The sequence below is a fragment of the Crinia signifera genome, chromosome 1 (assembly GCF_055691185.1).
Source record: "Crinia signifera chromosome 1, ASM5569118v1, whole genome shotgun sequence".
NCBI classification, from domain to species: Eukaryota; Metazoa; Chordata; class Amphibia; order Anura; family Myobatrachidae; genus Crinia; species Crinia signifera.
In genome coordinates, this window is record NC_139217.1 from 268,497,428 (window position 1) to 268,510,731 (window position 13,304).

At 43.6% G+C, this 13,304-nt stretch overlaps 1 protein-coding gene across 3 annotated transcripts in view; it reads right to left on the reverse strand.

Moving 5' to 3' along the window:
- Window positions 1-3,140: 3,140 nt before the first annotated feature.
- The window catches only part of TMOD1 (tropomodulin 1), a 75,289-nt gene continuing 65,125 nt past the window's right edge, over window positions 3,141-13,304 (reverse strand). For 2 of the 3 annotated variants that reach the window (XM_083183660.1, XM_083183676.1), the window contains exon 10: window positions 3,141-6,427. In XM_083183660.1, the coding sequence (XP_083039786.1) occupies window positions 6,363-6,427 (65 nt within the window). In that variant the 3' untranslated portion in view covers window positions 3,141-6,362. Of the gene's footprint in view, window positions 6,428-9,551; window positions 9,617-13,304 lie in introns of all 3 variants that reach the window. The other variant, XM_083183667.1, reaches the window with a different exon arrangement.

A 13,304-nucleotide genomic window follows, 5' to 3' on the forward strand; every position in this document is an offset into this window, starting at 1 on the left:
CCTCCCAAGCTATATATGGAATAAACAGAACAGCTATACCCAACCTGTGTTGAATCCATCACACTGGAATTTGTCTGCAACTAATTGTGTTTTTATGGAATTGTGTTTTTTATCACTGGCCGGTGTTATATACTATATGTGTATTTAATTTTTAGTTTAATAAATATTTGTATTAATTCAGATATATATTGTTTCCAGCGCATTATATGTTTTTTCTTTGACATTTTACCTGCAACTTGCCGAGAAGTGGAGGCTTCCGCAATTAATCCCTTAGTCTTCTTAGTCTTGACACGCCCCTGCAATCACATATTGTGGGTGCTAATCACCTGCAATGGGTGGCACTGTGAAACTGTGAGAAAAGTTCTGGTGCTTTGTGCACAATCATATTCTTATTTTATGCTGTAAAGTGTATTTTGTGAGCTCAAAACATCAGGAAGACAACAAAGTGCTTGAATCAGATGTTGTTGTATTGTGCATCTAAGGTACTGGGGGATATTGTAGGTCGCACAAGACAGAGGTATGTTGGGTGGACCCCCTGAATTTGAATAACATTTGATTAATAGTGATGATGGTGGGGGTGTGCTACCTCGGACATGAAAAATTGACAGGAACAAGAAAAAGGAGGGAGAGATGTCCTATGTCGGTGCACCAATGCAGAGTAAAACGTAACTTTTATTAGTTTATTTTAAGAACTGCGAGATAAAAATCAATACATAAATTAGACAAGGGGGGGGGGTGTAACACTTTATTAAAAAAACTAAGGTGGCGGGCAGATGCTTGTTATATACTGTGATGTATGTACTGATTTCGTTGACAGTGTGCTCCTGATCTATTATCACTGTCCAGACCAGGTATAGGTAGTATATGTAGGCAATAAGCCCTAGTGGATAGGTGTTCTAAATGCCGCACAATACACTCATGTCAGTGAAAAATTGACACGTTTATCCTGAATACTTAAATGCTCAGATGTCGATTAACATGCAACTAACCATATCATAGTGCATGGGGTGAAATTCACTCCGCCTCCCTAGGGAGAATCACTATCTGAGTCATTAAATCAAAATATGATACAGGTCCAGTATTAGGGCACTGACCCAGATAAATACTAAACTCCTAACGGCTACAGTTTGCCTGGTATAGGAGTCAGTACGGTGGGATATAGTGCTTGCTGAATGCTGGAAAATTCACTGAGCCAGTCCAATGGAGTCGCCTCCAAGTGGACCGTAGTTGACTACAGTGAACGCCCTAAAAAGGGCTATTGCGGCATAGCACAGGTCAACAGATCAAAATGCATTAGTAAGAAAAATAATAAACAGTTACAAACATCTGCCCGCGCACCGCTAGCCGGCACGCGCTTCGCAGATTTTAGCTTCCTCAGGGCCAACCAGACTGAATGGGCTCAGGGTTTTTATACCTGTAGTAATGTATAATGCCTTGTAGGACGCGCCCCCGGAAGTCGGTCGAAAGTCAGGTATCCAATCGGGGAGCTCCCTGTCTAGCGAGCCCCCGGATGGTGTCCTCTAAGTTCAGGTATCGTGTACTGTTGTCATGGTTACCACTAGTGCGTACGTCTGGACGTAGGCGCGTTGATGACGCGCGCCTTGTCCCGTCCAATCATGTGTGGTCTATCAGTCATGACGCGTAGTTGCGTCCGGGGTTGGTATGGTTACCAAGCCATGGTGAGTAGCGCCTATCCAAATACCGGCGCGTTGATGACGTGTGCTCATTCGGATCCTATTGTTTACACTTAACTGGCGTCACGTTGCCATAGTAATCGTGGACAGTTTGTATGTCTAGTTCCCTGTTGCAGTGATCCCGCTATGAATTTCTCTAAGGGGTATCGTCCAGGGTCACTGAAGATTTACATATTCACTGGAAATATCGAGAGTATACTGGTGATATGATTTAACAGACGTGGGATGGACAGGTTGGGACAAATCTCACAAAAATGATAGTGAATAAATACCGTGATGATTGGTGGAAAGTAGGGAATGAGGTGAAGAATGAGTAACAAGGACATGTAGGTCGTGTATCGTGATTATAGATACATATAGAGCCCAACATGGGGCGCTCTTAATTAAAAGTGAAGAACCCTAATTACTAGTGCCGGTAGATAGTAAATTGATAGTGCAATGTAATGTACAAGAAGATGAGTTGTATCTTAGTAGTGTGTACACACAGAAATAACATAAAATAGGTGTCACAGCAAAAGGAAAAAAGAAAAGGTAAAACTCTGATGCAACTAGTGTAGTATATAGCCACAATGAGAATAATATAGTGGTGAAGGTTTCATATTGAAATTTAATTCACCCAGATTTAGAAGAAAAAATACCAGTGCAATGACTGTTAAGCCAGAAGAATTAATAACTGTGAAAAAGTGATGAGATGTATGTCACTCTTATATAGGGAGGTATTAGTGAGTGTCCTATGATTATTGGTGCACATGGAGATTAGTCTGTATCCCAAAATAGCAAATGTATCTTCATATATTATTGTATTTTGGCTGTTTAGTAGTTATTGGAATAGAAGTTTTAGTGACATATATAGCAGAGACAGAAATCATGATGGAGAAGTTACAGGAATGCAGAGTAACTGTTTTCCTCATTGAGGCCCTTCGGTGACATGGTATCCATCATAAATATGAGTCTGCACAGAAATGGTAATGTAGCAGTATGTGTCTAGTAGAGGAATGTGTTTGATTCGGTGCTGCACTCAAGGACACCGCATCTGATCCTCTACGATACCATTGACTACAATTGGTAGGAGCCACCACAAGGCATGAAAATCTCCATCGGAAAAGAGATCCTAGCCTTGGCACTCCACCCAATGAAGGCCATTGCTGACCTCTTCTGCCCACAAACAGCTATAGGCTTTTAAATCACATGACATTTGCAGTTGTAGTGCATCCGTACTTACTACAGATGTAGTAAATTGCTGGACACTCATAATAAACATTTTCAGAATGGTGTTTTTTTGGGAACTAAGCAAATAGCTTAGTGGGCGCCCAACTAACATAAGTATCTTTTTTTGTAATTCCTAAATTAGTAACCAAACTTTGTCTTGAGTTCTTGCAAATACCAGCCTTGTCCACAGATCACTTTATACAGAGTACTGCACAAACACACACACTTTTTTTCAGTAGTCTTTTATTTCCTTGTAAAAGGGTGACCCATTCATACATAGTTATGTACAGTACATTAAACACTGCAATTCAGCTTGCTGTATGCGAGGAGAAACAGCAGTAGTGTTAGAACACTTTCTATGCAAGTATAAAAGATCAGTAAATGAAAATCTGCACACTTGTATTAGGAATTGCTCAGTAAGAGAAGCAATTGCAGTGGATGAAATGTTACATAAAGGCCACAATGGGCGGTGTACAATCTGTGCCTATACTTCCCGACAGGTGGTAATACTGGCTTCAGCCTATTCAATGTTGCCATTTCGACTTTCTTTAAAAGTCTAATCTGTTTTATTGGAAACGTCTGTGGAATGTTAAACCCGCAGCCGTTTTCTGACAATTCACGTCTGTCTTCACCGTCCACAAAACATTCAAATTCCGACTGTCTGTATCGGAAGCCATTGAAAAGGGACGGGATTCTGACTGTTGCGACGTTATGACAGTTGGAATCCCAGGATTGAATATCCCCAAATGTGTCCGTACAAGATATATCATTAGCTTATGTTATGAACTTCCGTAACTGTTAAAGGCACGTTGTGTGAAACATATTATGCTTCACTGCAAGAGGGCAATTCACCATTCTTTTACATCATTGAAAAAGGTCAGCTATCTAAATGTAAATATAATATATTATATTGGACATACCTCACAGCTGTGATATTACCAACAGAGGTGTTTTTTGGAACCTCCACATAAGAGAAACAATGAGCAATATCAATGGGTATATGTATGAGCATGGCAGCAGGAAAGGAATCATGCATTATATAGTCTATCAGATGGCTGCTTATATTTTCAGCATGGCCCTTCTTAGAACCAATTACATTGCATCGTGTGGTAAGAGGAAACGTGTTTTCATAATGTTAGATATTCCGTCTGTATTTCCACACATGTAATCATTTGGGCCTAGTCCCTCTGGACCAATGTAGTTTGTACGCTTTCAATATATATATAGGCATCTTTAGTTCTGCAGGGGAAGTTCATGCTGCACATGTTAAAATGCACATTTTCATTAATCATAAATAATATAGATATTACTTTACAGTGAAAGGATATGTGGAGGTTGGTACAAAGCACCTATGTAGTTAAGGAGAGGAGAAAAAGTTTTGGGAGGGGGTCATTGAGCCTAATTCAGAGGTGAACGCTAATGCAGCTGTAAGTGTGATTTTCGATGTAATGCAGCTGCTATCAGCAAGTAAAACTGCTGGCCAAAAATGAAAAGAGACGTCCATCAGACTGACCACATATATGCATACGCAGGAAAGGGAAACATCGACTGCTTGAGTAGGTCTATGGCTGCACAGAATTCAACAGTAGCAACGCAGGCGCCATGTTTTTAGAAGCTAGGATTAATGTCAGATACTGTGCATGTCCGGAAAATTCAATGACACACCTGCGTTTTTACAGCCATGTTGCGGAGGCATCCTTATTGTGTTCGGGTACGCCGCAGCATTGGGACTCACACGCAGCCTGCTGATAATCGCTCAGTTCCGTGAAACTTTGCGCCCATCTCTGAATCAGGCCCAAAGCTGCCACAATAGGCACAATTTAATCATTTTTAAGAACTTATTACATTCTATCTTGGGCACATGACCAAGCTGTCAATTTTATTGAGAAAGTTCTCCAGTCAAATGTTCTCGGACATTGATTGGGTCTTAAAATTGCCACTGTGAAACAAACTACATGTAAGTAAATCTAACTTTAACATAGTTATATATGTTTTATAATATCATTTCAACATTAATATTATGGTCATTAAGTTGTCAGGCATCACAGTGCACTAAGGGGTGGATATAAAAAGGGCATACACAAACCTGGGATGTGTAAGATCTAGAAATTACCGTAAGTGCATTTGTAAAAAACAGATACATAGGGACCTGATTGTCAGCCAGGGAATTGCAGAGACAAGAGGAAAAAGTGTGACTGTCCTTTGTAAATATTACTTACTGATTGTAGGCTCTAGCAAACAGGGAGTGCATTCCAGTCTGATAATGAAGTATAACACTGCAACATGTTCTAAAAACTGCTTTAACATTTCATGTGATGTAGATGGATGCTAAATATATTTCAGGACTAGGATTAAATAAAATGATGTCATGCTATTAAATATGGTAAACTCTGAAGCTATTACAGGTTATTTATGGTTTTGCTGTGTTTTAGTGCTGAAATAACCTGTAACGTCATAAACAGATTGGAAACTATACTAAAGTTCACCATCTGCAACTCTCGATGACAGATGTACTATAGATTACACTTGAAGGAATAAATATAAGAAAATAGATTTAATTTGAAGCACAGTGAAATGATTTCTAAAAATAGGAAAGGAAAGAGGTAGAATGTGGGAGATGGAGTAGTATTGGGTGATATCACTGGCATATCCATAATGGATTTAGTGTGTGCACACCCTCCACTCTACATGTGCTCTACTAGTACTAGGTCATCTGGTGCAGCAGACAGAAATCATCTGGAAAATGGTACAGTGGCCATTTTTCTGGAGTACTGTCCAGGTACACAGTGTGGGAACCATGTTGCTGGAGACCTGGGCATGCACAGTAGACTCTGCCACAAAGCCAGTCTATTACAGCAGCTGTGCTGTCAGAGAGGAGGGGGCCTGCATGGCCCTCTCCTAGACCTACCCTGTGTGATATGCTGAATGTTTCAAAGGCACCTTGGTTGCAACGTAAGGGCAATATGGTCTATGTACTGGGAGATTGGGGACTTAGAGTTGGTAGTAAGCCTAAAATGCGTTCAATAAACTTTATATTCAATCATCAATGGGGCAATATGTGAAATGGCATATGAAAGTTATTTTTTCATACTATATAATTATGTAACTGCATTACCGTCTGTAATGCCTTACTAGTGTCCTTCTCTTGGACCTACGTATGATGCATTATATATAGTTATGGAACTAGTGTATTGATCCCAGTTACACAAGAAACTCCAAGAGCAAAATAATTGTCCCAATATCTGACAGGTTCATCTGGAAACAGAATTTGCCAAGCTTGATGTAAATTTCTGCTCACAAATGATAATATTGATACATTTGGATGCATAACGTCTGGCACAATAGAGAACGGAGGTATGTATCACAGTTGCAGGGCTCTCACTCTGGTTTAAGGATTCCACACTCTGGCACAAACTCTCATTTGAAAGGATCCTGCTGGGTGGTGCTCTCATCGCGGCTCTAAATCGTACTGCGACATCTCGGAAAAATTGGGCCATCCAAGTCGGCCAGTCTTCTCTTCCTCACTGGTAGAACAAACATATATGATTTCAATAAGCTGGTAACATATAATACATATCCTACATACAAACTAGAAATTGGAAAGTCTAGATTTCTGCACCTCCTTGGAAAGATTGAACTGTTGAAGTATCTACATCAGGCATGTCCAAACTATGACCCTCCAGCTGTTGAGAAAATACAAGTCCCATCATGCCTTGCCACAGTTTTGCTATTTGTGGATACTAAAAACTATGACAAGGCATGCTGGGATGTGTAGTTTCGGTACTTGTTTCCTATCTGGGCGCCCACGATTTTAATCGCGGGCATCGGGGGTAAAATCGGGGCCATCGCGGGCGATAAAAAATCGGGTGCGATGGGCCAGACGCGATGCCCGCGATTTTCCCATAGAGAACAATGTTAAATGCCTCAATTTACCCGCGATGACCACGATTTACCATAGGAAACAATGTTAAATGGATCAATTTACCCAAATCAGCATAGGAACAATAGTAAATGGGTCAAAAACACCCCTGAACATTGAAATGTCCCCCCAAAAGTAGTTGACGCCACCCCGCCATCAACGTGAACCTGAAGCGTGGCGAGCGCAGCGAGGCCGCGAGGGGCGGCGGTACGCGTCCTCCGACCTTTTCATGCCCTACTATCCACTAGGGCGTGGAGTGAGAATCGAATAGTGTGGCGAGCGTAGCGAGCCACCGAGCCCGAAGCGTGGCGAGCGCAGCAGATACCTTCACAGGTAAACGCGTCCCTTCGCGGGCTTCCCAGGTGTCCGCGTCGCCATGGACACCTGGGAAGCCCGCGAGGGGACGCGTATAACTGTGAAGGTATCCGCGTCCCCTCGCGGGGCTCGCCACGCTTCGGGCTCGGTGGCTCGCTGCGCTCGCCACACTATTCTATTCTCGCTCCACGCCCTAGTGGATAGTAGGGCATGAAAAGGTCGGAGGACGCGTACCGCCGCCCCTCGCGGGCTCGCTGCGCTCGCCACGCTTCGGGTTCACGTTGATGGCGGGGTGGCGTCAACTACTTTTGGGGGGACATTTTTATGTTCAGGGGTGTTTTTGCCCCATTTCCCATTGTTCCCTATGATAATTTGGGAAAATTGATCCATTTAACATTGTTACCTAAGGTAAATCGTGGTCATCGCGGGTCAATTGGGACATTTAACATTGGTCCCTATGTAAAATCGCGGTAATCGCGTCGGTCGCATCGCATGTCATTATAATGGCATGCGATGTACCCGCGATGGGCGCCCAGATAGGAAACAAGTACCGTAGTTTCACAACAGCTGGAGGGCCACAGTTTGGACATGCCTGATCTACATGATTCTAGGTGTCCATTAGCCTTTAGCCACTCCCTGGGAACACCTATACTATGCATGGGGTGTTCTCATCCCCTAGTTTTTGTCTGAAAGCTACTAATTCTTTCTACAGCTTCAAGAGGAAAAATGATCATCATCATTTATATTACTAATGTGAACCTATAAACACCCTTTATTGTAAATTAAATCTAGACTACCCAGTCTAAAGGTGGCCATACACTACTGCAATGTATCACAGCAGTGTATGGCCATCCAAAACCCCCTGAGCTGCCCGGGATCTTCCCGGGTGGCAGGATCGCATGCAATACACTGCATGTAGTCCTTTCACTTGCGATGTATTGCATGCAACCCCATTCCCTGCCACCGGGAGGGGGGCCGAGATGGCGGTCGGACGGGGGGATGTCAAACAGATCTGATTTGGAACAATTTCTCGGCCCAAATCGGACTAGTATATGGGCACCTTTAGCTTTTTTTGTTGCTTTCAAGGTTGTTTAATGTGTAAATTGCAGTACTATTTCTCCTATCACTCCTAGAAGAACCATCATGGTTAACCTAGATTGAATGTATGTTATCTATTATATGCCTGATTCAGCTATTGCAGCTGTTACATGGAAACAGTAGCGATAGCGCTTATACATTTATGCAGCAGGAGGCAGTTTATAGGTTACAGCAGCCTTCTGCTGCATTAGAGATCTAAGGTGCTTCCTAGGACAAATCATCAGATGCTCTGCAACATGCTGTAGCCGGCTGTGTGACCCACGGGGTTGCACAAGCCAGCCCATGCAGTTACAACAAAGAGGCCACAACATCTCAATCCTCTGATAGAGATCATGGGGGCAGATGTATTATCCGTTGTTGTGGGGGAGAAGGGTATCAGCGCACGTTATGTGCACTGATACCGCTTCTCCCCCATGTATGATAGAGCCGGGATGCGGTAAAGGACAGGGGCGCTATGCGCCCCTGTCCATATCGGCGCTGCTATCAAAATGTTAGCAGGCCGAATGTATGAATGGTCGGCATCGCTGACCGTTCCGCACGAAGCCTGCTTTGGCTTCGCCAGCATCAGGCTGGCGAAGCCCTATCTAAACAGCAGGGACAGCGCTGTCCCTGCTGTTAGGTCTGGGCTGCGCTGGGGATCTCACGTGAACAGCGAGATCCCGCGCATGCCCAGTGCGGCCGGCCGGGTGACAGGAGATAGCGCATCAGTATTAACTGATGCGCTATCTCCAGAAAGGGACATCGCCGGAGGGGGGAGTTAACGCTCCCCCGCTTCGGCAGACAAGATGTTAATACATCTTGTCGATGTCCCTTCCTGCTTCGCCTCGCTATTAAGGCGAAGCAGGAAGTATCATAGCGGCGCTTATCGCGACGCTATGATACATCTGCCCCACGGCCTCATCCATCTCCCCCAATGGTGGCATAAGGCCTCCATATGGCAAAATTGAGACAGTTGCTGGCCTTCAAGTAGTATCAGACTGTTAATCACTAACAGTCTGATGCCGATCTGCGTGCTATGTCGCAAACTTTCCGGCGCATGTGAAAAGTACCGAACATTGGTTCTTTGTGACATGCGCCATACTAATGTCAGGACCCGATTAGACACAATATATATGTGTATATATATATATAGACCAAAAAAATTCAAACAACTGGAAACAATAAGCAGCATCAATAGAAAGTAGGAATAAGAAAAAGAAGTGTGATGAGAGCAAGATTATAATAATTGCTGTGAAAAGCCAGAAGGTGGCAGCCTAGAGCACTGCCTGTGGCACAGAAGTGTTGCCAGGAGAAATGTATCGAGATTGTATCTATACTTATGCATCCTCCAGGTCCAGAGCTGATAGATTTGATGTCCCATGGCATAATTTATGTATACGAGCTGCAAACAAGAATCATATCAAATGGGTCTATGCTATGATCAAAAACAGCCACAGAAAGACAACAATATGATCAATCATATTTTTAACGGTACTTGTTTCCTAGCACAGCGCCCATCGCATGCCATCGTGTGCCTTATTTAGTGGTGTGCGATGCAATGCTTGTACAATATCGAATAGCATTGCATGCAAGCAAATGGGATGCAATGCGATTTTTAATTGTACAAGCACCCATGCCATAAGATGTGATGGGTGCTTACAATGAGATGTAACCCCCAGTATCCACGGCATCCTGAAGCGTGGCGGTACGCGTCCTCCGTCCTTTTCATACCCCCACTATCCACGTCGGCATGGAGGGGACGTGGAATACATGTAAAGTAATCCGTGTCCACTCGTGGGGCTCGCCGCGCTTGCCACGCTTCGGGCTCGTATTCCGCATCCGCTCGCTACACTATCTAAAATCAACTCCACGCTGACGTGGATAGTAAGGGTATGAAATGGTCGGAGGGCGCGTACCGCTGCGCTCGCCACGCTTCGGGATGGCGTGGATACTGGGGGTTACATCTCATTGTAAGCACCCATCACATCTCATGGCATGGGTGCTTGTACAATTAAAAATTGAATTGCATTGCATCGCATGCCGCAATATTCCAGGGGGATGCAATGCGATTTTTAGGAGCCCATATGATGGAAATGGTGGGTGCCGTTCTAGGAAACAAGTACCTTTTTAACTATTATATATGTGAGCAACAAATATTGGAACATTTTGTATTAACATTTTTTAAAGGTTTACTTTAGCAGCACAATTTCTCAATATTTGTACCAGGTTCTGGGCATACATTATACAGGTTGAGTCTCCCTTAAAAAATGATATACAGTATCCCCCCACCCAGAGGCAGAACTCTGGGAGGCAATGGAGTCATCTGCCGACGGGCTCCTGCTCCCAAGGGGGCACCTCTCCTCCCCCTGGAAGTTTAAATCAGTTATTTAAAAGCCAACGTTATTGCTTCTGTGGCTGAGTTCTGAAATATATATGTGTTCTCCATCTATCTGAACAGAAATATATATTATAATAAGGTTATATAGGGTTGTATGGGTGTGTGGGGGGGGGCACCTATATATATATATATATATATCTTGCCTCCGGGCAACTGGAACGAACTTACGCCACTGCCCCCACCCACCCCTCCCCCGCCTCTTGCTTACTTACCTCGTCCCCCGGTGTCCATGGCGGCCATTGGAATCCTCTTCAGCGCCATCCCCGGTCCCAAGGATGCACCCGCGCAATGCACCCGTGCAATGCACCCTTGAGACCGGAGATGACGCAATGATGCTGAAGAGGATTCTGAAGGCCGCCATGGATGCCAGGGGACCAGGTAATTATGAAAAAAATATGGTCATTGTCAACCTATCATCCAGATAGCAGTGAAACAATAGGCAAGTAGGTGTTATGACAATGTGTATTCATGTATATTTGCCTACACTCAAACTGTCCAAAATTACAGAGTAGGCTGGGAGTGGGACTGGGGTGATGTTATTTGCAATACCAAGCCCCTGCAACTCTCAACTTGATGTCACCTACATGGATATCTCAGAGGCAACATTGAAAATGTTGGTGAGACTGTATTCCTATAATGGAATTTGGCACAATTGCTTGTGGTAACCTTCAAAAGTTTCTGGACATTATCACATTTTTTTTGAGGCAAAGGGGGAAATTTACTAAAGGAAATTTGTAAAAAATAGGTGTATTTGTATCCAGAAATACACTTATTTTTGACAATTACTATCCCGAAAATACGGCAATTCGTAGTCGTATTGATGTGCTATCAATACGACTACGAATTGCCGTATTTTCTAGATAGTTGATGTAAAAAATAAGTGTATTTCTGGATACAAATACACCTATTTTCTACAAATTTCCTTTAGTAAATTTCCCCCTTACTATCCCGAAAATACGGCAATTCGTATTCTTATTGATAGCACATCAATACGAATTGCCGTATTTTCGGGAAAGTAAATGTCAAAAATAAGTGTATTTCTGGATACAAATACACCTATTTTTTTTTACAAATTTCCTTTAGTAAATTTCCACCAAAGTGTATTTGATCGTTATTATTGCACCTCAATAAGGGCCATTTCTAGGGCCAGATGAGCCCTGCGAATGTTTCTCGATATGCTATATTTTTTTAAATATCTCGTGGTAGGGCTGCATATTTTTACTGTTCATACTGGGAACCATAGAAACAGCTCTGACCTCAAAAAACGTTAACAAAATATATTTCTGTATGCTTATTACTAGGGAACTTGTTAGAGGTATTTTACAAATGCATTAAAGGTTTATAGAACATTACTATATTTGTAAGGTTTCCAGCAATAGCAGGTTCTTAAATCTAATTCTCTCTGCACAAGTAACATCTGCCCCACCTGCAGTGCACATGGTTTTATCCATCAAAGAAGGATTTTGTCAGAAAGAGTGAACTAGAATAACCCCCATTATGCCACATGGAATGAGTAAAAATTCACTTTTTGTCACATGGATTAACCCAAAATACACACTATACCAAACAGATTGAGCAATAATGCACAATATGCTTCATAAACACGGGCATTGCGCACCGGAGGCGCACATTAAAACATTTACACTATAATGCCCATTACATGTTAAGCCACACACCATAATGTCCATTACGTATTATGCCAAACACCGTAATGCCTATTAAAAATTATGCTACATAAGTGCTGCTTACCTACATGCTCATTGTCAGGGGTTCCATGCTCATTGCCAGGGGTTCTATGCTCATTGCCATGTGGGATTACATGCTCATTGCCAAAGGGGAATACATGCTCGCAGTAACTGGGGGACAGCCGCCGCCGGGCAGAAATGACAGCCATTGACAGCTATATCTTCAGAATCAACTGACCCATTTAAGTGTGGGCTTCGAATGATTTTGGTCCCATGAAACTGGGCCATTTGGTTCCAGAGAAATCTGTCCTCAAATAACATGAACAGCCATGAAATTACATTTCGGAAATGAAAAAAATTGGTTTACCTGCAATATCTCTAGAACCAATGAACCTATATGGACCAGGTATCAGATTGAAGGCCCAGCAATTAGGGTTTGACTGAGATCAACCTCGAGCTTCTGTGATGCCGGAGGGGAAACTGGCAGCTGATGGAACCGGGTGGGGGTTGGAATTAGCGACAGCAGTGTGGGCCCCTGCGCAAAGCAATGCACTGGGGCCCTTACCCATTCTCCCCTCCTAGGGGTGGGGGGTGCTATCAGCAGCAGCTTTAATGTCCCACGGGTGGCAAGGGTTGCTCTATCTTCCACTCAACATGTAGGAACACCTGGAGCAGTAACTTCTGCTAATTACTCCTTTACTGCACAGCATACTTGCCTACTTTCAAATTCACCTCTCCGGGAGAAGCACGGAGAGGCAAAACGTCAGGGGGGCGGGAGGAAGGCTGACATCACTTGACCCCGCCCCATGCCGGAAAACTCAGTGATTTGCGGGCCGTGGAGAGGGGGCGGGCTTAAATGACGCAATCTCGTCATTTTTGCCCCGCCCCCTCTCCACGGACCCTCTAATTCCGGTAATTAAACCAGCGGGCATGGGGGGGGACGGAGGCTATTATCACAATTCGGGACACTTGCCTATCTTCTCGGAGGGGGGGGGGGGGCGGGAGGT